This window comes from Ornithorhynchus anatinus, chromosome X5 (genome assembly GCF_004115215.2).
Source record: "Ornithorhynchus anatinus isolate Pmale09 chromosome X5, mOrnAna1.pri.v4, whole genome shotgun sequence".
Classification (NCBI taxonomy): domain Eukaryota; kingdom Metazoa; phylum Chordata; class Mammalia; order Monotremata; family Ornithorhynchidae; genus Ornithorhynchus; species Ornithorhynchus anatinus.
In genome coordinates, this window is record NC_041753.1 from 6,070,270 (window position 1) to 6,094,261 (window position 23,992).

At 61.0% G+C, this 23,992-nt stretch overlaps 2 protein-coding genes across 2 annotated transcripts; one reads left to right on the forward strand and one right to left on the reverse strand.

The window, feature by feature from the left end:
• Positions 1-9,757: 9,757 nt before the first annotated feature.
• AP1S1 (adaptor related protein complex 1 subunit sigma 1) lies at positions 9,758-17,088 on the forward strand. The gene is made up of 5 exons (XM_029056143.1): positions 9,758-9,836; positions 12,337-12,515; positions 14,743-14,851; positions 15,774-15,911; positions 17,017-17,088. The coding sequence occupies exons 1-5, from the start codon at positions 9,834-9,836 to the stop codon at positions 17,062-17,064; spliced, it is 477 nt and encodes a 158-aa protein (XP_028911976.1). The 5' UTR covers positions 9,758-9,833; the 3' UTR covers positions 17,065-17,088.
• Positions 17,089-18,990: 1,902 nt separating this feature from the next.
• On the reverse strand, positions 18,991-20,802 carry VGF (VGF nerve growth factor inducible). The gene is given in 3 exon segments (XM_029055552.2): positions 18,991-19,071; positions 19,230-19,399; positions 19,402-20,802. Coding segments are annotated over 3 exon segments (1,632 nt in total). The 5' UTR covers positions 20,783-20,802.
• Between the last annotated feature and the right edge of the window lie 3,190 nt (positions 20,803-23,992).

Sequence of the window (23,992 nt, forward strand, 5' to 3'; positions counted from 1 at the left end):
GTACATGACACTGGGAATTTTATAAATAAAAAGAGAAACGTCAAAATGAGAGCCGGCTCTGTCTCTCTCCCCTCGCCCCCAACACAAGCTCGGTCATCGTCCCCCTCTAGGTCATGAGAGCCTTTGGGGGGAGGGGTCCGGCCTCCCAATGCTACAGTCCTCTCCGGAGCGGTCAGTGCAGCGCGGAGATGTGTCCGTGGAGTCGCTGTGGGTCGGAGACGCCGCCGCGGCAGGAGACAAGACAGATTCACCGTGGGCAGGGAACAGGTCAACCAACTCTGCTATACTGTTATTTTTATTTAGTTATTTATTTTAATTGCCATTGTTCTTGTCTGCCCGTCTCCCCCGATTAGACTGTAAGCCCGTCAAACGGCAGGGACTGTCTCTATCTGTCTCTATCTGTTGCCGATTTATTCATTCCAAGCGCTTAGTACAGTGCTTCGCACATAGTAAGCGCTCAATAAATACTATTGAATGAATGAATGAATACTGTATTCTCCCAAGCACTTAGTCCAGTGGTGCGTACCCAGTAAGCATGACTGATATTCTTTCACTTCCGTGTATTTGGCAGTTTGTTCGTTCAGTCGTATTTACTGCGCGCTTACTGGGTGCAGAGCGCTGTTCTAAGCGCTTGGGAGAGGACAGTACAACACTTTTCCTCACCTCCCACTCCCTTCTGCATTGCCCTGACTCACTCCCTTTGCTCTTCCCCCCTCCCGGCCCCAAAACACTTACGTCCAGAACTGTCGTTTTATTTATTTGTATTGACGCCTGTCTCCCCGGCTCTAGACTGTGAGCTCATCGTGGGCAGGGAATGCCACTGTTTATTGTTGTATCGTACCCTCCCAAGCGCTTAATACAGTGCTCTGGACACAGTGAGCGCTCAATAAGCGCGACCGAATGAATGAACGACGAGCAGACAGGCTCCCTGCCCACAGCGAGTTCCGCTTGCCGTCCTTACCGGATTCAAAGCCAAGATCTAACCATGGGTAAGAAAACAGTGACTCTAATCTCAGCCTAGAGATTAGAAATGGAATCTGCCAACCAACCAGTCACTTCAGCGCTTAGAACAGTGTTCGGCACACAGTAAGCACTTAACGAACCATAATTATAAAGATTATTATTAAGTTGTCTGTGCCTCGGTTACCTCATCCGTCAAATAAGGATTAAGACTCTGAGTCCCATGTGGGAGAGGGACTGTGTCCAACCTGATTGGTCCGTATCTTCCCCAGCGCTAAGAACGGTGTTCGACGTATAGTAAACGCTTAGCAAATTATAATAATAATAATCAGTGTGTCACTGTTTCAGGGGTCTAGATGACCAAACCAAGTACAGTGCTTTCCACACCAAGCGCTCAATAAATACCACTGAAAGAATGAATGAACCACCAGGGAGAGGGTGTAGGCCAGGGGACGACTGGTCGCAATAATCTCTTCGATCAATCGGCACATTAATCGGTGGCATTTATTAGGCGCTTACTGTGAGCAGAGCACTGAACTCTGCACCTGGGAGAGGGCAGTACACTAGGGTTGGTAGGCGGGGTCCCTGCCCTCGAGGAGCTTCCAGTCCAGAGTACTGGATTAAGCCCTTGGGAGAGGACAATATCTTAGAGTTGGTAGACACGATCCCTGCCCTCAAGGAGCTTCCAGTCCAGAGTTTTGGAGAGGATGATATACTAGAGTTGGCTAGACAACATCCCTGCCCTCAAGGAGCTTACGGTCTACTGTACAGTCTACCTCTCCTTTGTATCGACAGAGTTGGTCGATACAATCCCTGCCCCTCAGATGCTTCCAGCCTAGAGGGAGGGAGTTACAGTTCTTCTTCCCCACCTTGGTCCCTTAGAGATGATCGAAGGGCCCGGGGGCGGGGGGGGGGAATCAAGCTCCCTTCCAGACGGGTTCCAAATAGCTCACTCCTTGCCAAATATCTCACCTACCCCACCATGCTGTTCTCTTGCTCCCCTCCTCTCGTTTGGTTCAGAGAACAAAACCATCTCTGCCTGCAGCCGGACTCTTTCCCAAAGCCCTCCCTCGCATGACGGGAAGAGTCATTAGACAAGGTTTAGTCCCCTATCTTAATCGCTTATAGTGTCTGTCTCCCCTGCTAGATTATAAAATCATTGAGGGCGGGGATTAGAGAAGCAGCATGGCTCTTAGTTCTTGGGAGAGCACAATATCATTAGTAGTCCTGATGGTATTTGTTAAGCACTTACTCTGAGCCAGGTACTGTACTAAACCCTGGGATGAATACAAGCAAATCGGGTTGGACACAGTCCCTGTTCTACGGGGGGTTCGCAACCTTAATCCCCATTTTACAGATGAGGGAAATGAGGCACAGGGCAGTGAAGTGACTTGCCCAAGGCCACGCACCGGAAAAGTGGCGGAGCCGGGATTAGAACCCAGCAGCGTGGCTCAGTGGAAAAGAGCCTGGGCTTCGGAGTCAGAGGTCATGAGTTCGACTCCCGGCTCTGCCACTTGTCAGCTGTGTGACCGTGGGCGAGTCACTTCACTTCTCTGGGCCTCAGTTACCTCATCTGTAAAATGGGGATTAACTGTGAGCCTCACGTGGGACAACCTGATTCCCCTGTATCTCCCCCAGCGCTTAGAACAGTGCTCGGCACGTAGTAAGCCCTTAACGAATACCAACATCATTATTATTATTATTAGGTCCTTCTGCCCCCCCTCCCCCCAGGCCCGTGCTCTATCCGCTTAACCGTGCTGCTTCTTAGCATGGGAAGGACTCTTGGAAGAGCTGTGAATTCAGAAGGGATTTGAGGATGGGGAGAGCAGTGGGTTGATGGAGATGAAGGAGGAGGGAATTCCAGGCACAAGTTGAGCACTGAGCTAGAGGTCCGTGGTGAGGGAGAGACAGAGAGAGATGAGAAAGAGGTACAGTAAGTAGGTTGGCTTCAGGAGTTTCATCTCCTCCTCCTGCCCATTATTTCATCCACAGCTGGTCCAGGGCTAAAAATAATCTCAAGGCTACCAGGGAAAGGAACTTCTCGCTAAACCCGAGGGGTGTATTAGCCAAGAAGGGCAAAGTTAAGTGTCTTTCATGATCCCGCTACCTGTCTTACTTTAGACCTGGGCACCCGGCCAGTGGACCTCAGATGGAAAGAGTGATATTTGCCCTCCCCTCCCTGCAGCTTCTCCGAGTCATGGAGAACTTCCAGATTCTGGTTGCTGAACTCTGCATCCTGAGGGGTCTGGTTGGTTTTTTTTTTTACTCGTTTGTTTGGTTTTTTTATGGTATCTGTTAAGCGCTTACGATGTGGCGGACGCTATTCTAAGAACTGGGGTAGATACAAGCTGATCAGGTTGGATGCAGTCCCTGTCCCACGTGGGCTCACAGTCTCAATCTCCATTTTACAGCTGAGGATACTGAGGTACAGAAAAGTGACTTGCCCAAGGTCACTCGGCAGACCAGTGGCAGAGTTGGGATTAGAACCCAGGTCCTTTTGACTCCCGGGCCCAGGTGAGTTCTGCAGGACTGCACAGGGATGAGGCGTGTATCTTTTTCTCTCTCATTCATTCGATCCTATTTATTGAGCGCTCACTGTGTGCAGAGCACCGTACTAAGAGCTTGGGAGAGGACAGTAGAACAATAAACAGACACATTCCCTGCCCACCACGAGCTTACAGTCCAGAGTGGAAGACAAGACGTGAATAGAAATAAATAAATGACAGTTATGGACATGAGTGCCGTGGGGCTGGTGAATGAAGAAAGCAAGTCAGGGCGATGCGGAAGGGAGTCGGAGAAGAGGAAAGGAGGGCTCGGTCGGGGAAAGCCTCTTGGAGGTGATGTGCCTTCAATAAGGCTTTGAATAATAACTGTGGTCTGTGCTAAGTGCTACGTGCTACGTGCCAAGCGCTGTTCTAAGCAAGCAAATCGGTCCCTACTGGGGCTGACCGTCTCAATCCCCATTTTACAGATGAGGGAACTGAGGCCCAGCGAAGTAAAGTGTCTTGCCCAAGGTCACGCGGCAGATATGTGGAGGAGCCGGCATTAGAACCCATGACCTTCCGACTCCCAGGTCCCGGCCTCTATCCGCTAGGCCGGGCTGCTTCTCTCTGAAGGGGGGCAGAGTCGTTGTCTGATGAGAGGAGGGAGGGCAGTCCAGGCGAGGGGTCGGGGACGAGATGGACTCCCTCCACTCACCCAACTGGGGCACCACGGCCAGGCGCGGCCGGGTAAACTGAGTTTCGGGTTCTTGGACTTTCTGCCTTGTGAACATTGGGTCGCGCATGATTTTATCGGACCACGAGGGGTCGCTTCGACACCAGGGAAAAAAACCCTGCTCCTGAACCGCGGAATCCCCGCCCGGAACACATTGCCATTCATTCTCTTTTTCTTTTTCTTTATACTGTTCGTGAAACGCGTAGGAAGGGCTTAATCAATAACATTTTTAAAAAGATATAATAAGGATGATATTTGTTAAGCGCTTACCATGTGCCAAGCACCGCTCCAAGCGCTTGGGGAGCTACCAGGCAATCAGGTGGTCCCACGTCTTCATTTTACAAAGGAGGGAACCGAGGCCCAGAGAATCATAACGTTGGTATCTGTTAGGCGCTTACTATGTGCAGAGCACTGTTCTAAGCGCTGGGGTAGACGCAGGGTCATCAGGTGGTCCCACGCGAGGCTCACGGTTAATCCCCGTTTTACAGATGAGGTCACTGAGGCCCAGAGAAGTGAAGTGACTTGCCCACAGTCGCACAGCTGACAAGAGGCAGAGCCGGGAGTCGAACCCACGACCTCTGACTCTCCAGCCCAGGCTCTTTCCACGGAGCCACCCTGAAGCGATTTGACTTCCCCAGAGACCCACAGCTGATGAGTGGCAGAGCCGGGATTCGAACCCACGTCCTCCGACTCCCAAACCCGGGCTCTTTCTACTAAGCCAAGCTGCCCTGCTCTCAAGGGGGTTTCGACCCAATGGGGGAGAGGGACGAATATGATCGAGAAAGATTTGCAAATAGTGGCAGCAGGAGGGGAAATCAGGGAATACTTCTACCGGGTAGAAGTACAAATTCCTCAGGGTGAAATAGCTGAATAAATTAGAAGCGTAACACAAATATATAAACAAAGAAATAAATGCGGATCCCAGCCTGACCGATGCATCTTAGAATATGATTCTGACAAGCCTAACTGTCTCTGAGGCTCATTCTGTGCCCCCCAGAAAGGGAAGAATCGGGGGGAAACGCTAGTTGGGTCAGCTTCTCCAGAAGTAAGAGTTTTCCATTTTCCTGTCAGAAGTGATTGCAAACAAAAGATCACTCCAATGGGCTGCCGCTGTCTGGCCGGTTCCCTTTATGCGAGAAGCAGCGTGGCCTAGTGGGTAGAGCCTGGGCCCGGGAGTCAGAAGGACCCCGCATCCTAATCCTGCTCCCTCCACTTGTCTGCTTTGTGAGCTCGGGCAAGTCACTTCACATCTCTGTGCTTCAGTTCCCTCATCTGTAAAGCGCGGATTAGGAGCGTGAGTCCCACATGGGACGGGGACCGTGTCCGACCCGATTATCTTGTATCTAACCCGATGCTTACTACCGGTCTCCCTGTTGGTGGGCGGGGATTGTCTCTATCTGTTGCTGAATTGTACATTGCAAGCGCTTAGTACAGTGCTCTGCACATAGTAAGCTCTCAATAAATACGATTGAATGAATGAATTCGATCACTGGCACTCTAAGCTCTTAACCAATATCACAATTATTATTATTACTATTCGGCTGCCCCATCGACCATTCCCCTCTTCTCTGCATCTCTCTTTTGCACGCCCCATCATTCCCGTCAGTGCTCACCTCTTCTCCCTTACGCTTCCCCCTCATCCCAGTTGGAATTTCTCACTTCCCGACTCTGCGCTTCCCACTTCCCGACTCTGCGCTTCCCACTTCTCATCCACTCATTCCTCACTCTTCCTTTCTAGCTCATAGAGGAATCTATGTACGACCACGAATCCTCCATGGCCCTCGCTGTACGTACGCGTGGGGTTTTTTTAGAAGGTATGGGTGTGGAAACTGGGAGAAGGAAAGGTACAGTAGCTCCATACACAGTATGTCCTCTGGGTGGTGGACCCCTACCTAAAAATCAGAAGTTTGAAATAGTGACCTTAAGCTCATTTGTGCCTCGTTGTGTAAAACGCTTATATAGGGTGTATGGGTTCAAATCCCGGCTCCGCCGCTTGTCAGCTGTGTGACTTTGAGCAGGTCACTTGACTTCTCTGTGCCTCATTTACCTCATCTGTCAAATGGGATTTAAGACTGTGAGCCCCAAGCGGGACAACCTGATCACCTTGTAACCTCCCCAGCGCTTAGAAGAGTGCTTTGCACATAGTAAGCGCTTAACAAATGCCATCAATATTATTATATGGTAACCTGTGGAAAAACTTTGTTCAACCAGTTTTTTCAGGTAGCCATAGAACATTTTTCCCCTTTTTCCTTCCCAACTCAGCTGGCATTTATCCCCTTCCTTTATCCCTCATGTTCTTTTACCCTTTGTTTCCTCTGCTCATTTTTAAAATATCTTTGTCCGCTGACCACTTGCCACTATGATCTTTTTAAACCCTCACATTTTCCTCTTTGCCTTCTTATTCTTCTCCCCGGTTCTCAGTTGGCTCTCTTTCCGCTTGATTTCCCCACTCCCTCGTATTTTCTCCCTCTCCCCTCATATTTATCACTCTTTTTCTCTTCTTTTCCTCCTGCATCTCACCTTTCCTTCATATTCCCTTTGCCAGTAGCAACCATAGTGTTCATTCATTCAGTCGTACTTACTGAGCGCTTACTGTGTACAGTAGTGTTCTCCTTCCCCCTTAGACTGAGAGCCCCAGGTGAGGCAGGGATTGTGTCCGATTTAATTATCCTATATTCACCTCAGCGCTCAGCACAATGCTTGGACTCATAGTAAACCGTTAATAATAATAGTAATGTTGGCATTTGTTATGCGCTTACTATCTGCCAAACACTGTTCTAGGCGCTAAAGTAGATACAAGGTCATCAGGTTGTTCCACACAGGGCTCGCAGTCTTCATCCCCGTTTTTTTTTTTTTTTTTGCAGATGAGGTAACTGAGGTCCAGAGAAGTTAAGTGACTTGCCCAAGGTCACCCAGCTGACAAGCAGCAGAGCCGGGATTAGAACCCACAACCTCTGGCTCCCAAGCCCGGGCTCTTTCCACTGAGCCACGCTGCTTCTCATCAAATACCCCAGTTATTATTAGGAGAGGGTGACCGAGTTCCGAGTAGGAGGAGGAGGGTCTACCACATTTTGAAGGTGATCCATCAATAAGTGGTGTTTAATGACCGCTTACTACGTACAAAGCACCGTACTAAGCACTTAGGAGAGTTTGACAGAGTTAACAGATACATCCGCTGTCCACCCCGTCTCCGATTCTTTCTTTAACTGACAGGTTTTAACCTAGGTTCTTTCCGGAACTTGGGTGAAGCTGAAATGGAAGATGTCCAACTTGCTTCTGAGTCAATCAGTGGTATTTACTGAGGGATTACTGCGTGCAGAGCACCGTACTAAGCGCTTGGAAGAACTCAGTATAGGAGAGTCGATCGATCAAAATTAGGTACCTGGAGGCCCCAAATGATATCTCTTGGCCAGACTCCATGAACCTAAGCCGTCACTTGTCAGCTGTGTGACCGTGGGCAAGTCTAGGCTGTGAGGCCACTGTGGGCAGGGATTGTCTCTGTTCGTTGCTGAATTGTACTCCCGAGCGTTTAGTACAGTGCTCTGCCCACAGTTAACGTTCCATAAATTCGATTGAACGAATGAAGTCACTTCACTTCTCTGGGCCTCAGTTCCCCTATCTGTAAAATGGGGATTCCGACTGTGAACCCCATGTGGGACAGGGACTGTGTCCAAACTGATGTGCTTGTATTCCGTTTAGACTGTGAGCCCATTGTGGGGCAGGGATTGTCTCTATCTGTGGCCGAACTGTACGTTCCAAGCGCTTAGTACAGTGCTCTGTACATAGTAAGTGCTCAATAAATACGATTGACTGAATGAATGAATGTATTCACCCCAGTATTTAGTGCAGTGCTGGTACTCAGTATGTGCTTAACACATATAATTACTATCATGATTTTATGATGATATTATATTATAGATTATAATATTATGCAATGTATATTATATATTATATGTGCTATATTATATATAATTATCTAATATGTGACATGTTATATATAATATATATTATAGATGGCATATCATGTTATATTGTGATGATATTGTGTTGGTATCCTTATATCGTGATTATTATTATTTAACTCCATCCCCTCTGTTTCCCCTTTCCTCATTCCCCCTTTTCCTCCTGTAGAAGCATCCTGGCTTAGTGGAAAGAGCCCGGGCCTGGGCGTCAGAGGTCGTGGGTTCTAATCCCGGCTCCTCCCCTTGTCTGCTGCGGGACCTTGGGCAAGCCACTTCACTTCTCTGGGCCTCCGTTCCCTCATCTGCAAAATGGGGACGAAGAGTGTGAAGCCCAAATGGGACCACCTGATGACCCTCTACCTCCCCGGCACTTCGAACAGTGCTTGGCACAGAGTAAGCGCTTAAGAAATAGCCTGATGATGATGATGATGATGATGATTAACCCCACCCCCTATGCTTCCCCTTTCCTCGTTCCCATTTCTCCCCTTTTCCTCACATCTTCCCCGCTTCTTCCCACCCCGGGGGACGCTCCTCTCCCTAGAGGTCATAATAATAATAATAATAATGTTGGTATTTGTTAAGCGCTTACTATATGCAGAGCACTGTTCGAAGCGCTGGGTTACATACAGAGTAATCAAGTTGTCCCACGTGAGGCTCACGGTCTTAATCCCCATTTTACAGATGAGGTGACTGAAGCCCAGAGATGTGAAGTGACTTGCCCACAGACACACAGCCGACAAGGGGCGGAGCCGGGATTCGAACCCGTGACCTCTGACTCCCAAGCCCGGGCTCTTTCTGCTGAGCCACGCCGCTTCTCTAATCCCCGCACGGCCGCTTGTCAGCTGTGTGACCTTGGGCAAGTCAATTCGCTTCTCTGTTGGCATAGTGGATGGAGCCTGGGAGTCAGAAGGTCACGGGTTCGAATCCCGGCTCCGCCCCTTGTCGGCTGTGTGACTGTGGGCAAGTCACTTCACATCTCTGGGCCTCAGTCACCTCATCTGGAAAATGGGGATTAAGACCGTGAGCCTCACGCGGGACAACTTGATTACCCTGTATGTAACAGTGCTCGGCACAAAGTAAGCGTTTAACAAATACCAACGTTATTAAAATAGGGATGAAGGCTGGGAGGTCCACGTGGGTCAACCTGGTGACCTTGTATTCATTCATTCAATTCATTCAATAGTATTTATTGAGCGCTTACTATGTGCAGAGCACTGAACTAAGCCTTGTACCTCCCCAAGCGCTTGGAACAGTGCTTGGCACATAATAAACGCTTAAGAAATACCAACATCATCATTATTATTATTTTTATTTTTACTATTCCCTCCTCTGTGTCCCTTTCTTTTCCTCTCCCCGTCCCCCCGCCTCGTATCCGTCCTTCAAGGCCTCGTCCGTCCCTGCCCCTTCCCGCCCTTTTCGCCCCGCTCGGCGCCCCGAGGCGCGAGGCCGCCGTTGCCCGGGGTGACGGCGCGAGGCGCGGCGAGGCGCGCGAGCGGGGCCGCGTTGCCATGGTTTCCGCCCCGCCCCCCCCCCCCCTTCCCCCCCTCCCCCCTCCCACCCCTTCCCCTCCGGCCCCTCCCCTTCCTCCCGGCCGGGCGCCTGCGCGGTCCGTCGTCCTGGCGCCGCCATGGGGAGGGGGCGGGGCCGGCGGGGGACGGTGGCCGACGAGGGACGCGACCGGCCGGGGGCTGCACGATGGTGAGGAGCGCGGAAGGGGGAGGGGCGCCCAGCTGCACCTGCTGCGGGGGCTTTGGGGGGGGGGGGGCGCGCGCGCATGGACGGGCCGCTGCCTATAGGGGCCCTGCCCCATCCTCTCCCTGCCGCCTATAGGAGCCCCGGCCCCTGGAGGAAGAGGAAAGGAGGGTGCATCCCCCTATAGGGGAGCAGGCGGATCTATAGGGGAGCAGGCGGATCTATAGGGTGTCCCCCCCCCCCCGGCCTGGGGGAGAGACCCCCCCCTTTTCCGCAGGGGGTTTAGGGGGCGACTTCGGACTCTCGGTTGAGCGGGGGAGGAGCCTATAGGGCGAGGCCGGGGAGCGAACAGGTCCTTCCATAGGGGCCCGGAAGCAGGCACCTTTAGGAGGAGGGGAGTGATAACAGTAATGGGGTATTTGGTAAGCGCCTACTATGGGCCCAGCACTGTCCTAAGCGCCGGCAGGGGTGGGGGGGCGATTTGCAAACTGCCCCCAGCCCCCCGCCCCTTCCCGAGCCCGGGTCCGCCTCCCCTTCCCCGCCCCCCGAGGCCTCCGCCGGTTTCCTCCACTAATGTGGTGTTCGTTGAGCGCTTACTGTTCATTCAATAGCATTTATTGAGCGCTTACTATGTGCAGAGCACTGTACTAAGCGCTCGGAGTGGACAAGTCAAGTGTACTACGTGCCCAGCACTGTTCTGAGCGCTGGGGGAGATGCAAGGGAATCAGGGTGCCCCACGCGGGGCTCACAGTCTCAATCCCCATTCTACAGATGAGGGAACTGAGGCCCAGAGAAGTTAGCCTGACTGGCCCAAGGTCCCTCTGCAGAAAAGGAGGCCCAACTCATTCATTGACTAGTATTTATTGAGCGCTAACTACGTGCAGGGCACTGTCCTAAGCGCTTGGAATGGACAAATCGGCAACAGACACAGCCCCCGCCCATTGACGGGCTTACGGTCCGATCGGGGGAGACAGACAAAAACGATAGCAGTAAATAGAATCGAGGGGATGAGCAGCTCATTAAAACAATTCGTGGCTTAGCGGCGAGACCCCCGGGCTTGGGCGACAGAGGACGCGGGTTCTAATCCCGCCTCCTCGACCCGTCCGCTGTGGGATCTCGGACAAGCCACTTCACTTCTCGGGACCTCGGTCGCCGTATCCGGGAAATGGGGATGGAGACCGTGAGCCCCACGTGGGACGACCTGTTGACCCTGCATCTGCCCCGGCACTCAGAACGGCGCTTGGGCACGTAGTAAGCGTTTACCAAATACCCCGGACCCAGGAGTCCTGCCCACCGCCGGGCCCGGCCCTCTGTCCGTCGGGGGCAACGGTTGGAAGGCCGGGGGTGATGTGGGAGGCGAGGGTTGCTTTGGAAGGGGAGGGCGTCCATCTCTCTATCCTTGCAACCTTCACCTCCCGCTCAAGCCCCCCGAAACCGTCGGTCCACCCCCTCCCATCCTCACTCGGAAAGGGGCCTGGTCTGTGCTCGGCGGTCCGTGATGCTTGGGTCCGGTCCGTGTTATTTACTGAGCGCTTCCTGCGTGCAGAGGAGTGTACCGGATGCCTGGCGGAGTACGGGAGTTAATCGGGGTGTTTCTGGAGCACTCGCTGTGTGCAGAGCGCCGTACTGAGTCCCTGATAGCGATACAACAGATTTGGTAGACGCAGTCCCTGCCCCCGATCAATCAGTGGTATTTATCGAATGCTTACCGTGCGCAGAGCACCGTGCTAAGTGCCCGAGGGAGTTTAATACAACGGTCGGTGGACACGATCCGGGCCCGCAATCAATCAGTGGCATTTACCGAACGCTCACCGTACGCCGAGCGCCGCGCTGCGTGCTTGGGAAAGTCCATCGCCACAGTCGGTGGTTACGGTCCCTGCCCGCAATCAGTCGGTGGTATCTATCGAGTGCTTACCGTGGGCAGAGCGCTGTGCTAAGGGCCGGGGGGAGTCCGATACGACAGAGTCGGCAGACGTGATCCCCGCCCACGGTCCATCAGTGGAACCCTCTCCGAGCTGCCGTGACCGGGGGTTGTTTGCGTCAGCTCGTCGTGGGCGGGAGATGTGTCCGTTTATTGCGGCATCGTACTCTCCCAAGCGCTCAGTCCAGTGCCCTGCGCAGAGTAAGCGCTCAATAAATACCGACGAATGCGTGAATTCACTGAACGCTTACCGTGTGCAGAGCACTGGCCTAAATTCTGGGGAAAGTGCAATACGACCAAATGGCTCGACACGCTCCCCGCCCAGAAGAAGCTTCCATCCGGAGCGGGGAGATGGACGATATCAGTATTAATATGAAACAATTATGGCTACATAGTTTTCACAGCGCTGCGGGGCCGCAGGGTGGGGTGAGATGCCCGGGTTCCTTTCTGAAACGGTGACCGCCGGACTCCCCTGCCCCCCACCCCGTCCCTCCCCGCTGACTCCCCTTTGCGTTGCGTGTGTGTGTGTGTGTGTGTCTGTGTGTGTCCGTCCTTCCTTCCCCACCCCCCCGGCCCTCCCCCCAGATGCGGTTCATGCTGCTGTTCAGCCGGCAGGGCAAGCTGCGGCTGCAGAAATGGTACCTGGCCACGTCCGACAGGGAACGCAAGAAGATGGTGCGGGAGCTGATGCAGGTGGTCCTGGCCCGCAAGCCCAAGATGTGCAGCTTCCTGGAGTGGAGGGACCTCAAGGTTGTCTACAAGAGGTGACTGCCCAGCCCCCCTCCCTCGTAACGTCCGCCCCGAGGGCTTTTGGGTGTCGCGGGGGGGATCCCCCCAGGCCCGGAGAGCGGCAGGAGCCTGGGCGAGGTGAAAGGGTAAGACGCCCGGGTCCCGGGATGGGAGTTAGCCTCCCTCACCCAGCGTTCTTCGCCTGCCCTTCGCCTCCTCCCGGGCCCTCCCTTCTCCGCATCTGCTTCCTGAGGCCATATTCACTCTCCCCTTATTTCTGAAACACCCCCACACTCCCCCCCCCCCCCAAAAAAAATGTGTCACCTATTTCCTCCCCTGCCCTTTTGCATCATCTCTGTCCGCCCACCTCTTCCTGGGCCCTCCGCCCCCTTTCCCCGGGCACCCTAAGCCCGTCCCTCCCTGGCCCGCGGGCACCAATCGTCGGGCCGGTGCAGCCCCTCCCCCTGCCGCTCCTGCCAACGGGTAGACCAATCGGGGGTGGGGGGCGCTTCCCGCTGACTCAGGTGGCGCGTGGGAGGGTCGGGTCAAAGGGCGGGAGGAGGAGGAGGAGAAGCCCTCGGCGCCCGCCCCTCCGCCCAGTCCCGGAGTGTCTCCGGGCAGGCTTCTCTGGCTCGTCTCCGAGGGGGGTCGCTGGGTCCGGGGCGGGCGGGCGGGCGGGAAGAGCCCGTCTTAACCTCCGATAAACTTCCCCTTCCCGCCGCCGTCCTCCTCCCCGGAGCCGGAGCTCTCGAATCGAGCCGGGGGAGCCGAGAGGGGAGAGACCCGGGGCCCGAGAGGGCGGATCTCCCGGGATCTGGGGGGACGGAGGAGGAGGGGAGACGGGAGGCGGGGGTCCAGAGGAGAGTGGACGCTGGGCCGGGGGAGGTGAGCGGAGAAGCAGGTGGTCCGAACCCATCAGTCGATCGGTATTTGCCGATCGGTCGTCTCTATCGAGCGCTCACCTTGCACAGGGCGCCGTACGAGCGCTTGGGAGAGTGCAACGCAGCAGCGTAACGTACGTTCCCTGCCCACAACGAGCTTACAGGGTGGAGCGGGAGACAGACGTTAATAGAAATCAAGGAATCCTGGAGACGGACGGACGTTCCGTGGAGCCGGGCGACGCGGAAGGGAGTGGGAGAAGAGGAGAGGAGGGTTTAGTCAGGGAAGGCCTCTTGGAGGAGATGGGCCTTGGATGAGGCTTTTAAAGCTGGGGAGAGTCTCTGGCGGATATGAGGAGAGAGGGAGGGCGTTCAGAGACGGGATGTGAGTGAGAGGTCGGCGGCGAGATAGAGGAGATGGAGGGGCGGTGAGCAGGTGGGCATTGGAGGAGCAAAGCGTGCGGTCTGGGTGGGAGTCGGAGAGCAGCGAGGTGAGGGGATTGAGGGCTTTAGAGCCGACGGCGAGGAGTTTCTGTTTCACATGGTAGTGGACGGACGACCGCCGGAGGTTCTTGGGGAGCGGGGTAACACGGACCGAACGTTTTTGTAGAAGAACGATCCGGGCAGCGGAGCGAAGTACGGACTGGAGTGGGGAGGCACAAGAGGCGGGGAGGTCGGCGTGGAGGCCGAGGCGGCGATCGAGGCGGGGTAGAAGAAGGGCTCGGATTAACGCGGCGGCGATTTGGACGGAGAGGAAAGGACGGATCGTAGCGACGTCGCGGAAGTCGAACCGGCCGGATCTAGTGATTGACTACGTGGGTTGAGCGCTGAGCCCCGTCTAAACCGGGAGCTCGCTGTGGACGGCGCTCGATAAACGCCACCGACGGGGCTGTCGACTCCGTTATATCGTACTCTCCCGAGCACTTAGTATCCGTCGATCGGTCGTATCGACTGAGCGCTTATCGCGTGCGGGGCACCGTGCTGAGCGCTTGGGGGAGTTCAGCGCCACAGTAGAACGGACACATTCCCTGCCCGCGACGCGCGTACCCTCCGTTCTTAACAAAGTTCGGGACGATGGGAGATGCTTACGGCGGTCTAAGCTCACTGCGGGCGGGGAGCGTGTCTGTTTATCGTATCTGTTGAGCGCTCGCTGTGTGCAAAGCACTGTACTGAGCGCTCGATCTGATGTAGTCTCCCGGGTGCTTGGTGCGGTCTCTTCACCTAGTAGGCTGTCGATAAATACGACGGAGCAGATGACCCAACACGACGGACGTTGGCCCCGAAACCCACAGAGGAAGCTGGGGGGCGGGGAGGGGGAGTTGACTCAGAGGAGAGGATCCCAGGGTCCCGCCGCATCCCCAGCTGAGGGTCCCCCCGCCCCCAGGTACGCCAGCCTCTACTTCTGCTGTGCCATCGAGGGCCAAGACAATGAGCTCATCACCCTGGAGCTGATCCACCGATACGTCGAACTGCTGGACAAGTATTTTGGCAGCGTGAGTCCCTCTCCCCCGCATCTCCCCTTCTCTCCCCTCCCGCCCCCCCCCCCCCGCCGTTCGGACCCGGCTCCCCCGCGGGACGGGAAAAGGAAGGGTGTTAAGCCGGGGCAAGGAGTATTAATCCTCCCCGTTCGTTAAGCCTATTAGCCGTGCCCCTTAATTAGCCTTTTCAGGGGACTGGCGTGATTCCCAAACCGCAGCCTTGCCAAAGCGTGGCGGGGGGGCAGAGGGGAAGGGGGAGGAGGCGCCCGAGGGGAGGAGGGGCGGGGCGGAGCCGGGCGGAGGGCGGAAGACAGCGGCGCAGCCTAGTGGCTGGGGCCCGGGAGTCGGAAGGACCCGAGTTCTGATCCCGCCTCCGCCGCTTGTCCGCCGCGGGACCTCGGGCCGGTCGCTTCCCTTCTCCGTGCCTCAGTTCCCTCATCCGTAAAAGGGGGATTAAGAGCGGGAGCCCCACGTGGGACAGGGATGTGTCCCGCCCGACTAGCGTGCGTCTGCCCGGCGCTTAGTACGGTTCCCGGCCCAGAGTGGGCGCCGAACAGACACCTTAGAGCGAGAGAGAGCAGGCACAGGGAGGGAAACGGGTGTGGAGAGGATGATGCGGGCGGAGCGGGGGAGAGAAGCGGAGAAAGGACCCGGCTGCCGGGTGACCCCGGGCAAGTCGTTTCACGTCTCTGGGCCCGTCGCCTCATTTGTAAAATGGGGTTTGAGCCTGGGGGCCCCAGGTAGGGCAGGGACTCCGGTCGACCCGATTTGCCCGGATCCACCCCGGCTCACAGGAGGCACTCACCGAATACCATAATTATTATCGTCGTCACTGGGAGGGGTCGGGGTCAGGAGGCCGGGGGGAGGCAAGGCGGCATCTCTCCCCCGACCCCCGTCGGCTCCCGTCCCTCCCGTCTTCCCCGCCGCCCCTCCGCAGGTGTGCGAGCTGGACATCATCTTCAACTTCGAGAAGGCGTACTTCATCCTGGACGAGTTCCTCATGGGCGGGGACGTGCAGGACACGTCCAAGAAGAGCGTCCTGAAGGCCATCGAGCAGGCCGACCTGCTGCAGGAGGTACGGGCCGGCGGCCGCCTGGAGGAGGAGGAGGAGGAGGAGGAAGAGTGCCGGGGCGGGGCGGGGGGCCCCCTCCCCCCACGGCACCCCGCCCGCTTCCGCCAGCACCGCCGCCCGCCCCCTTGCCGCCGCCGGGGAGGCCCCCCGCCCCGCGGCGTCCAGCCCCCGTCCCGCCCCGCCGCCCGGCTCTCCCTGTGACCGCCCCCCCCCCCCCCCCGGCGACCGTCGGCGGGGCGGGGCGGCGCCGGGGGAACCCCGGGCCTCCCGCCGCCGCCTCTTCCCGACCCGCGGCCCGTCCTCCCGGCGTCCTCCCCGCCCCCGCCCACCGAGCCCTTCGCTCGGCCCTCCGCGGTCCCGCCTTCCCCCAACTGGAACGGCGGGAGACGGGGCCGCGGGACCGTCCCGTCTCCCCGCCGCCGCACCCCGTTCTCTCGCGCCCTCCCTCCACCCCTCTGGACGTCGGGGAGGATGACCGGCCGGTGGGCCGGAGGGCCACCGGGTCCCCGCGCGCCCCTCCCGTCCTCGTCGTCGTGTCCCTTCTCCCCCCCCCCCCCATTCCATACCCGCCCCCTCTGCGTCGGCCGCTTCCAAGCGCCTGGTGCAGGGGATGAGTCACCAAAATCCGCAGTGACGGGAGCCAAGCCGTGGTGTGGCCGGGCGGGGAGGGGTGGGGGGCTCGGGCTGCGGAGGAAGGGGGCCGGACTGCCTCGTCCCTCCCCGCCCCCCCGCCCCCGCTTCCCTCAGACCCCCGGCTCCTGGGCACCCCCGGGGCCCCGGGCCCTCCCCGCTCCCGGCTTTTGGTGTCCTGCCGTCGGTGGCGGGCTGACCCCCGTCCCCGCCGACCCCCAGACCCGACCCTGTGCCGCAGAGGGCGGGGGAGGGTCTCGGGAGGCTGGGGAGCTTCCGTGGGAGGCTCCCGGCTACCCTACTTGTTGTCTCACTGGGCTTCTCTGTCTCTCCCCTCTTTTTCTCCGGTCCCTCTCTCGATCGCCTCTGCCTAACTTTCACGCCCTTCGGTTCTTCGTCTGTCTCCCCTTCTCTTCTCCCTCTGTGTCCGTGTGTGCCCGGGTGTGTGTGTGCGTGCGTCTCTCTCTCTCTGCCTTAGGAGGACGAATCACCACGCAGCGTTCTGGAGGAGATGGGACTGGCCTAATCCTCTCCCCTCCCCCCCGCCCCCCCCCACCTCCCCCCCCCCCAGTGCCTTGGTTGCGGAGCCAGGGGATGGGGCCGCCGGGACTGCTCCACTTCCCCCGGACCCTCCGTGGGACACGGCTGCCCCCTCCCCGCTCTCCCCGCTTCCTCTTGGGACGAGCTGTGCTCCGGAGCCCCGCTCTCCTCCCCGTCCCTCCTCTCCTCTCCCCATCCCTTTCCCTCCACCCGCCCCGTCCAGTCATTCCAAGGAGCTCCTCGCCTTTCCTCCGGGGGAGACGTTTTTTGGGGAGGGGGCCGACGGGGAATGACCCTGACCTCCCCCGCTCCAAATCTCGTCCCCTTTCTCCGGTGGCGGTGGAAGAGTCCCCGTCCCCCAGGCCTGCCCTCGTGCTCCCCGTCTCCGCCTCGCCCGAACCCTGTAAATATATAAATACGATGTGAGATTAAGGGGGAGGGAGGGGTCCTCCCTCGCCACGGCTAGGAGGGCCGGGCCCCTGCCCTCTCTCCCCGCCCCCCCCCCCCCCCCGGCTTCCTGGTCCCCGGGAGGGGAAGTTGGCTCCACGCAGCGGGGCGCGGGAAGCGAGGGGATCCCCTTCCTCGTTCCCACCCCTCTTCCCCGGGAGGAGGAACGGCGGCATCCAGAATCGAAGCGTGATCGATCGCGGAGGGCCCCCTCCTCTATCTCCCCATCCTCCGCCCCCAAGACGGCCGATTTTTCTAATCTCGTAATTTTGTGATGGGGTGGGGCGGGGGAGCGCGCCGGTCCCCCAGCCGCCCTGCCCGCCCCTTCCCTCGGCACCTCGCCCTCCCCTCTCCCCGGAAGCCCGGGAGGGCGCGGGGGGGTTGCCGAGGACAGGGTCTGGCTGCAGGGCGCTTTCCTCCGAAATAAAAGGAAAATGGTTTCTGGATCTGGCGTCTCCTGAAGCGGAGCGCGGGAGGAGCACCGAGGCCCGGGGTCCCTGCTCTCCCTCGGGTCCGGATCGGGGAACGCCCGGAGGATCCGGCCCACCGCCGGACTTGAAGCCGGACCCGCTCAAGAGCGCTCCCACCCCCGCGCTCTTCCGCCGAGGCCGGGGAGGCGGGCGGGGGTCACCCCCCGGGGGTCCCGGTTAACGATGACGACGACGGCATCCGTTACGCGCTTACTACGGGCCGAGCGCCGTCCCGAGCGGACCCGCCTGAGGACGGCGGAGCCCGGGGAGGCGGGTGGAGGTCGTCTCCCGGCGGTCAGTTTCCTCCCACCGGTTCCCGTTAATGACGACGGCATCCGTTACACGCCGACTACGGCCGAGCGCCGTTCTAAGCCGTCACACGGCCCTGGGGGGCGGGGAGGGGGGTCATGGGAGGCGGGAGCGGGGGATGAGATGCCAGCCGCCCCCACCCCCCAATTACACTTTCTTATCCTGGGAGGGAGGTGAGGACAGGAGGGGGACCGTTCAGTCGCCCTGGGCGCCGGTCCGCGGGCGTCGAGCGGAGGGGCGAGGGACGAGAGATGGGCGGCGAGGGAGATGGGGGGGGGCGGGAAGGCCCCCGGCCCTCATTTTTAATCGACTCTTAACGGAAGGGGGGCGAGAGGCGTCACGCGGTAGGTGGAAAGGAGTCCCTTCCTCCCCGAGATGGGGGGGTTTAAGGAGTGGGCCTGGGGGGGGGGGGGGCTGCTGAATAACAGAGAAGAAAGTCCTAATAAAATAGTCACTTTTATTTCTTAGCAAAACTAATTCCTCGGTGGGGGGGGGGTGGGGGGGGAGTATTTACAACAGGCACGGGGGAGGAGGAGGAGGAGGAGGCGTTCATTCGGAGAGGCGGTTAAAGGGGCGGGTGGGGGGCGGGCAGGGCGGGGCTTGGGACGGACGACGAGGCTTCGACACAACTGCTTTTATTATCGGGGGCGCGGCATGCAAACGGGGCGGCGGGGGCTGGCGGGGCTTCACGGGAAGGCGTCGGGGCCCCGCAGCAGCACGTGCTCGATGTAATTCTCCATCTCCTCGTCCTGCCGGTCCCGCTGCCGCTGCCGCCGCCGCCGCCGCGCCTCCCAGGCCGGGGCCGCCTCCCCGGGCCTCCCGCGGGGCCCCCGGCCCCGGTGATACCGCGCCGCGTCGGGGCCCGGCTCCGGCCGGCGGGGGCGGGGGCGGGGCGGGGGCGGGCGCGGTGGGAGGGCGGCGGGGCCCGGCGGGGCGGCGGGAACGTCCGGGGGCGGATGGCGTTGGGGAAGGGGCGCTGGGGCCCCGGGAGGAGCTCGGCCTCGGCCTCCGGCTCCCGCTCCCGGGGCGGCAGCACCTCGTTCCAGGCGTCCGGTTGGGCCGGGGCCGGGGCCGGGGCCGGGCCCGGCGGGGCGGGGGCGGCGGGGGCGGCGGCGGCGGGGCCGCCGGCTCGGGGGGGGCGTTCTTCTTCCTCTTCCGCTTCTCCTCCACCTCCTCGATGATGCTGACCACGTCGTCGGCCGGGAGGTGCAGCTTGGTGGACAGCTCGATGAGGCTGTCGATGGTCTGGGGGTCCATCTCGTCGTCGTCGTCGTCGTCGTCGTCGTCGTCGTCGTCGTCCTCTGCCTCTTCTTCTTCCTCCCCCCCTGCCGCCCCCTGCCCTTTCCACTTGCGGGCCGGCCCCTCCTCCTCCTGGGAGCGCTTGTCCTCGGCTCCGGCCTCCCCTCCCTCCCCCGCTTCGTCGTCGTCCTCTTCCTCGGCGAAGAGCAGCGCGTTCTGCCTCCCGCGCTCCTCCTCCTCCTCCTCGTCGTCCTCCTCGTCGTCGTCCTCGTCGTCCTCGTCGTCAGCCCCCGTGTCCTCCCCCGTCTCCCGCTCCCCTTCCTCCTGCTCCTCCTGCTCCTCCTGCTCCTCCCGCCCCTCCCCTCCCCGGCGGTGGTGGCGGTCGTCGAGCTTCTGTCCCCTGTCGTCCCCCCCCCCGCGGAGCAGGTACTGGAGCAGCAGGTCCGAGGCCAGGTCGGCCAGCCTCTCCTCCCGGGCGGCGGCCTGGCGGGTGGCCTCGGCCTGCCTCCTGCCCGCCTCCACCTGCGCCAGGCCCCGCTCCAGGAGCCTCTCCCCGGCCTCCTGCTCCTCCTCCTGCTCCTGCTCCTCGTCGTCGTCGTGGTCGTGGTCGTCGTCGTCGTCGTCGTCGTCCTGGGCCCCCTCGCCTTTCCGCGCCTCGACGGGCTGCGCGCCCCCGCCTCGATGGCGACGCGGCTGGGGGAGGGTCGCGCTGCCGGGCAGGTGGGCCTCGAAGGCCCCCCAGGAGGCCCTCCAGGCTCGGCCCGGCCCGGGCCCCGAGCTCTCCAGGTCCACGCGGGTCAGGGCGTGGGTCCGCGCCCCCGCCGCCGCCTCCGCCTCCTGCTGCCTCTTGGCGCCCACCGGCAGGTAGGCGCGGAGCTCCCGGAGCAGGGCCTCCAGCCCCTCGGCGTCCGGGCCGGGGGGCTCCGGGGTCCGCGGGGCCGGCCGGCGGCCGCGGCTCTGGCCGCGCGGCGCTTCGCTCAGCGTCGGGGCCTCCCGCCCGTCCTGGGGGCGCCGGGCCGGGCGGTCCAGCGCCTGCAGCAGCACGGCGGCCAGCTCCTTGGGGTCGGCCCCCCGGAACGGGGCCTCGGCCTCGGGCGGCGGGGGGCCGTGGCCTCCGGGCGCCGCGGGGCCGGGGGGCGGCGGGGGCTCGGGGCGGCCCGGAGGGGCGGCGTGGAGCCCCCGCAGCTGCAGGAGGAGGCACAGGGAGAGGGCGGCGGCCGGGAGCCGGGGACACCTCATGGCCGGGGGGCGGGGAGGGCGGAGAAACCTAGGCGGAGCACAGAGGGCGGGGGAAAGACGGGGGGGGGGGGGGCGGCCGTCAAGGCTCCCTTCGCTCCGAGGACCCCCGGAGGACCCCCCCCCCCCCGCCCCGCTCCTTCCTTCCCCTCCATCCTCCTCCTCCTCCTCCGCAGCCCGGCCGGTCCTTCCCTCGGCCAGGACGAGGACGAGGAGAGCCCCGGCCGCCACAATGACGCGGGAGGAGACGCCCCGCCGGATTCGCCTCCTCTCCGAAGCGCTCTTCCCCCCACCCCCCACCCCGTCCCCGCCCACCCCTCCGGGGAGGGGGACCGAAAAAGATGCAAAATCCAATCTCGGCTTTCCTCGGAGCCAGACGGGATCGCCCGGGGAGGGGGCGGGGATGGAGCGGAGACCCCCCCCCCCGCCCGTCCGTCCGTCCGTCCTCCTCCTCCTCCGACGCCTCCCCACCCACCCACCCACCCAACCCCCTTCCCCACCCGCTCCCGGCCTCCCGGGGGGCGGCCGAGACAGACGGAGGGTCTTTACCGGGTAGAGCGGCTGCAGCTGGGGGGGGATGGAGGGGGAAGGGGGAGGGGAGGGGAGGGGGTCTCCGCCGCCGGGGCTCGGCTCCTCGTCCGCTCCGGCCGGGGACGGCTCGGCGCTGGCGCTGGCGCTCGGTCGGAGGGTCCGGTCCTTCGCCCCCCGCCCCCGCCGCCGCGTTCAGCACGGCGGACAGCGCCCGCCCGCCCGCCCGCCCGCCTTATAAAGCGGAGCCCGCCGGGACACGTGACCGGGAGGCCCCGCCCCATTGACGTCACCGTTCATTCATGGCGAAGCGGGCCGAGCGCGGGGAGGGAGAGCCGCGCGCCCATTGGACGGGGAGCCGCGCGCCCATTGGACGCTCCGGCCTCCCCCCCCCTCCCCCGCTCCCCCCTTCCGCGCCCGCCGCCCCCCGCGCCTGCGCGCTGCCTCCCGCCCACCCCCAAGGGGCGGCGGCGGCCGCGGGGCGGCGCGCGAGAGCCGAGCGCCGGGGGAGATGAATGAACGGAGCGAGGGCGGAGAGGGGATGAATGAAAGCGGGGGGCGGGGGGGGGAGGGGGGGGGGGAACGGATGAATGAGTGGAGGGATGAATGGAGGGAGGGGAAGATGGGCAAAAAATAAAAATCAAGAAAGAAATAATCAACCCGGAGGGGGGGAGGATGAATGAAACCCGAGCGCCCGGGAAGGCGCAGCCGGAGAACTCCGGGACGTCCTTCCCGCTCCTCGACATCCCACGAGGCGGAGGCCCGGGGCCGGGGAAGGGGGCGGCCGGGGGCGGGAGGGAGGGAGGGAGGGAGGGAGGGAGACACCCCCCCCCCGCCGCCGCCGCCGCCGCCGCCCCCTCCCGCCCTCCGGCCCCCTCCCCTCCAACCAAGCGAGGCCGGAGTTGAATGAGGGAGAAGCACGGGGTGTGTCCAGGCGTGAGGGAGGGAAGGCGCCCGACGGGGCGGCCCTGTGCCTCTCCCCTGGACGGGACGGGCTTGTGTTTCTACGGTGTTCGAGGCTCGAGGGGGGCGGGCGCGCTGGTGGGCGGGGGTCTGTGTGTTTCACCGAGCCCGTCTGCGTCTGTCCGGTGCAGGCGTGGCTCCCCCCCGGCCCCCCCCGCAGGGTATGGATCTGTGGGGACGGGGCTGCGGGGGCGTCGCCCCGACCCTTCGCCCTTCCGCCCCCCGCCCCTCCCCCGCTCCCACGCGGGTCTTTGCGGCCCCGCATCCTCCATGGCTTTCCTCTCCCTCACCTCCGCTCCCCCTTCTTCCCCGCGCTCGGTCGGCCCCGCTCCCGCCCGCCCCCGCATCCCCATTGGAAGGACGTTTGGAGGGCGAGCCCACTTGGGGAGGGGGCTGCGCTGGGGAGGGGGTGTTGCTCCCACGCACGCCCACGCACACACATCGCTCTCTCGCTCTTTTTCCCGTTTCTCCCCGGGGTCAGAGCCGGGGTCGTTTTCCTTGCGATGTCCCCGTCCAGGGCGGAGGGGGGGGGAGGGTTGAGGGGAGGGGGCTCAGGGCGTCCGGAGGTTCCGGTCGGGGGGGACCGGCGGGGGCGATGACGCACACATTGCGCAGAGCGCATCCATCAGCGAGCCGGGGCCGGTGAAGGGGGACCGGCCGGGGGCGGGGGACGGAAATGGGGGGGAGGGGGGGGGGCCCGCCCGCAGGAATGAGGGGGAGGGGGCGCCACGGGGAGGGAGGGGACAGAAGAGACACACAAAGAAACACCCGGAGCCTCACCGTATACGAGGCACACGGGGTGTGACACATGCACACGCGTTCACAGCCGGACCCGGACCGAATCGGAGGCTCGCACCCTCCCAGAAACACTGGCACCTTCGCCCGACCTCACCGCTCCTTCCTTCCCCGTGGCTCGATTTCCCTCGGCCTGAATCTCTCTCTCTCTCACAGACACACACACACACACACACACACACTCAATCCCCTCCCCATCCCCCTCCCCATCTCTCACGTGCTTTCCTCTCCTTAGCAGGCTGACTTCTCGGCTCCATCAGCTGGTGACTTTCCCAGAAGATCTGCCCATCAGCTCTGCGGGGAGGGTGAGAGAGCGAGGTAGAGAGACAGAGAGAGAGAGACAGAGAGAGAGCCTTATGGGTGGGAAGGGAGCCCCCTCCTCTCCAGCCCCCTCCCCTCCAACCGCGGCCACCACCACGTCCACTTGTAATCGGGAGAGAAAAGAGAGAGAGGGGGGCTCATACAGATTGAAAAGGAGTCACACAGGTAGAGGGGGAAAGGGAAAAGAAGAGCGGCAAAGATTGAAATTTTGCAGGGGGAAGGGTTAGAAACGGTAGGGAGGGGAGAGAGGACCCCTCCCCATTGTCCATTTTGTTCCCCAACTTGTCTCTTGCCCCGGCCCCTCCCTTCCCCATTCCCCTTCCCTCCCCTCCACCCCGCTATCGCCCCGGGTCCTGGGGGGGCGGGGGGCGGGGGGCGGGGGGAGTGTCACGTCACGTTCCCATCCCGAGGAGGATGAATCAGAGACATCCTGAGACATCTGGAAGGGGGAGGGGAGACCCAGGGAGGCAGGTGGAGGCTGAGGCGGGAGGAGCGGACACCCAGAGATATGGTGGATTCAGACCCAGAATCGAAGGGGAGAGTGTAACGGAGACAGAGACGCGGGGGGAGAGATGATGAAGGCAGAGAAATGGAGCTAGAGGCAGA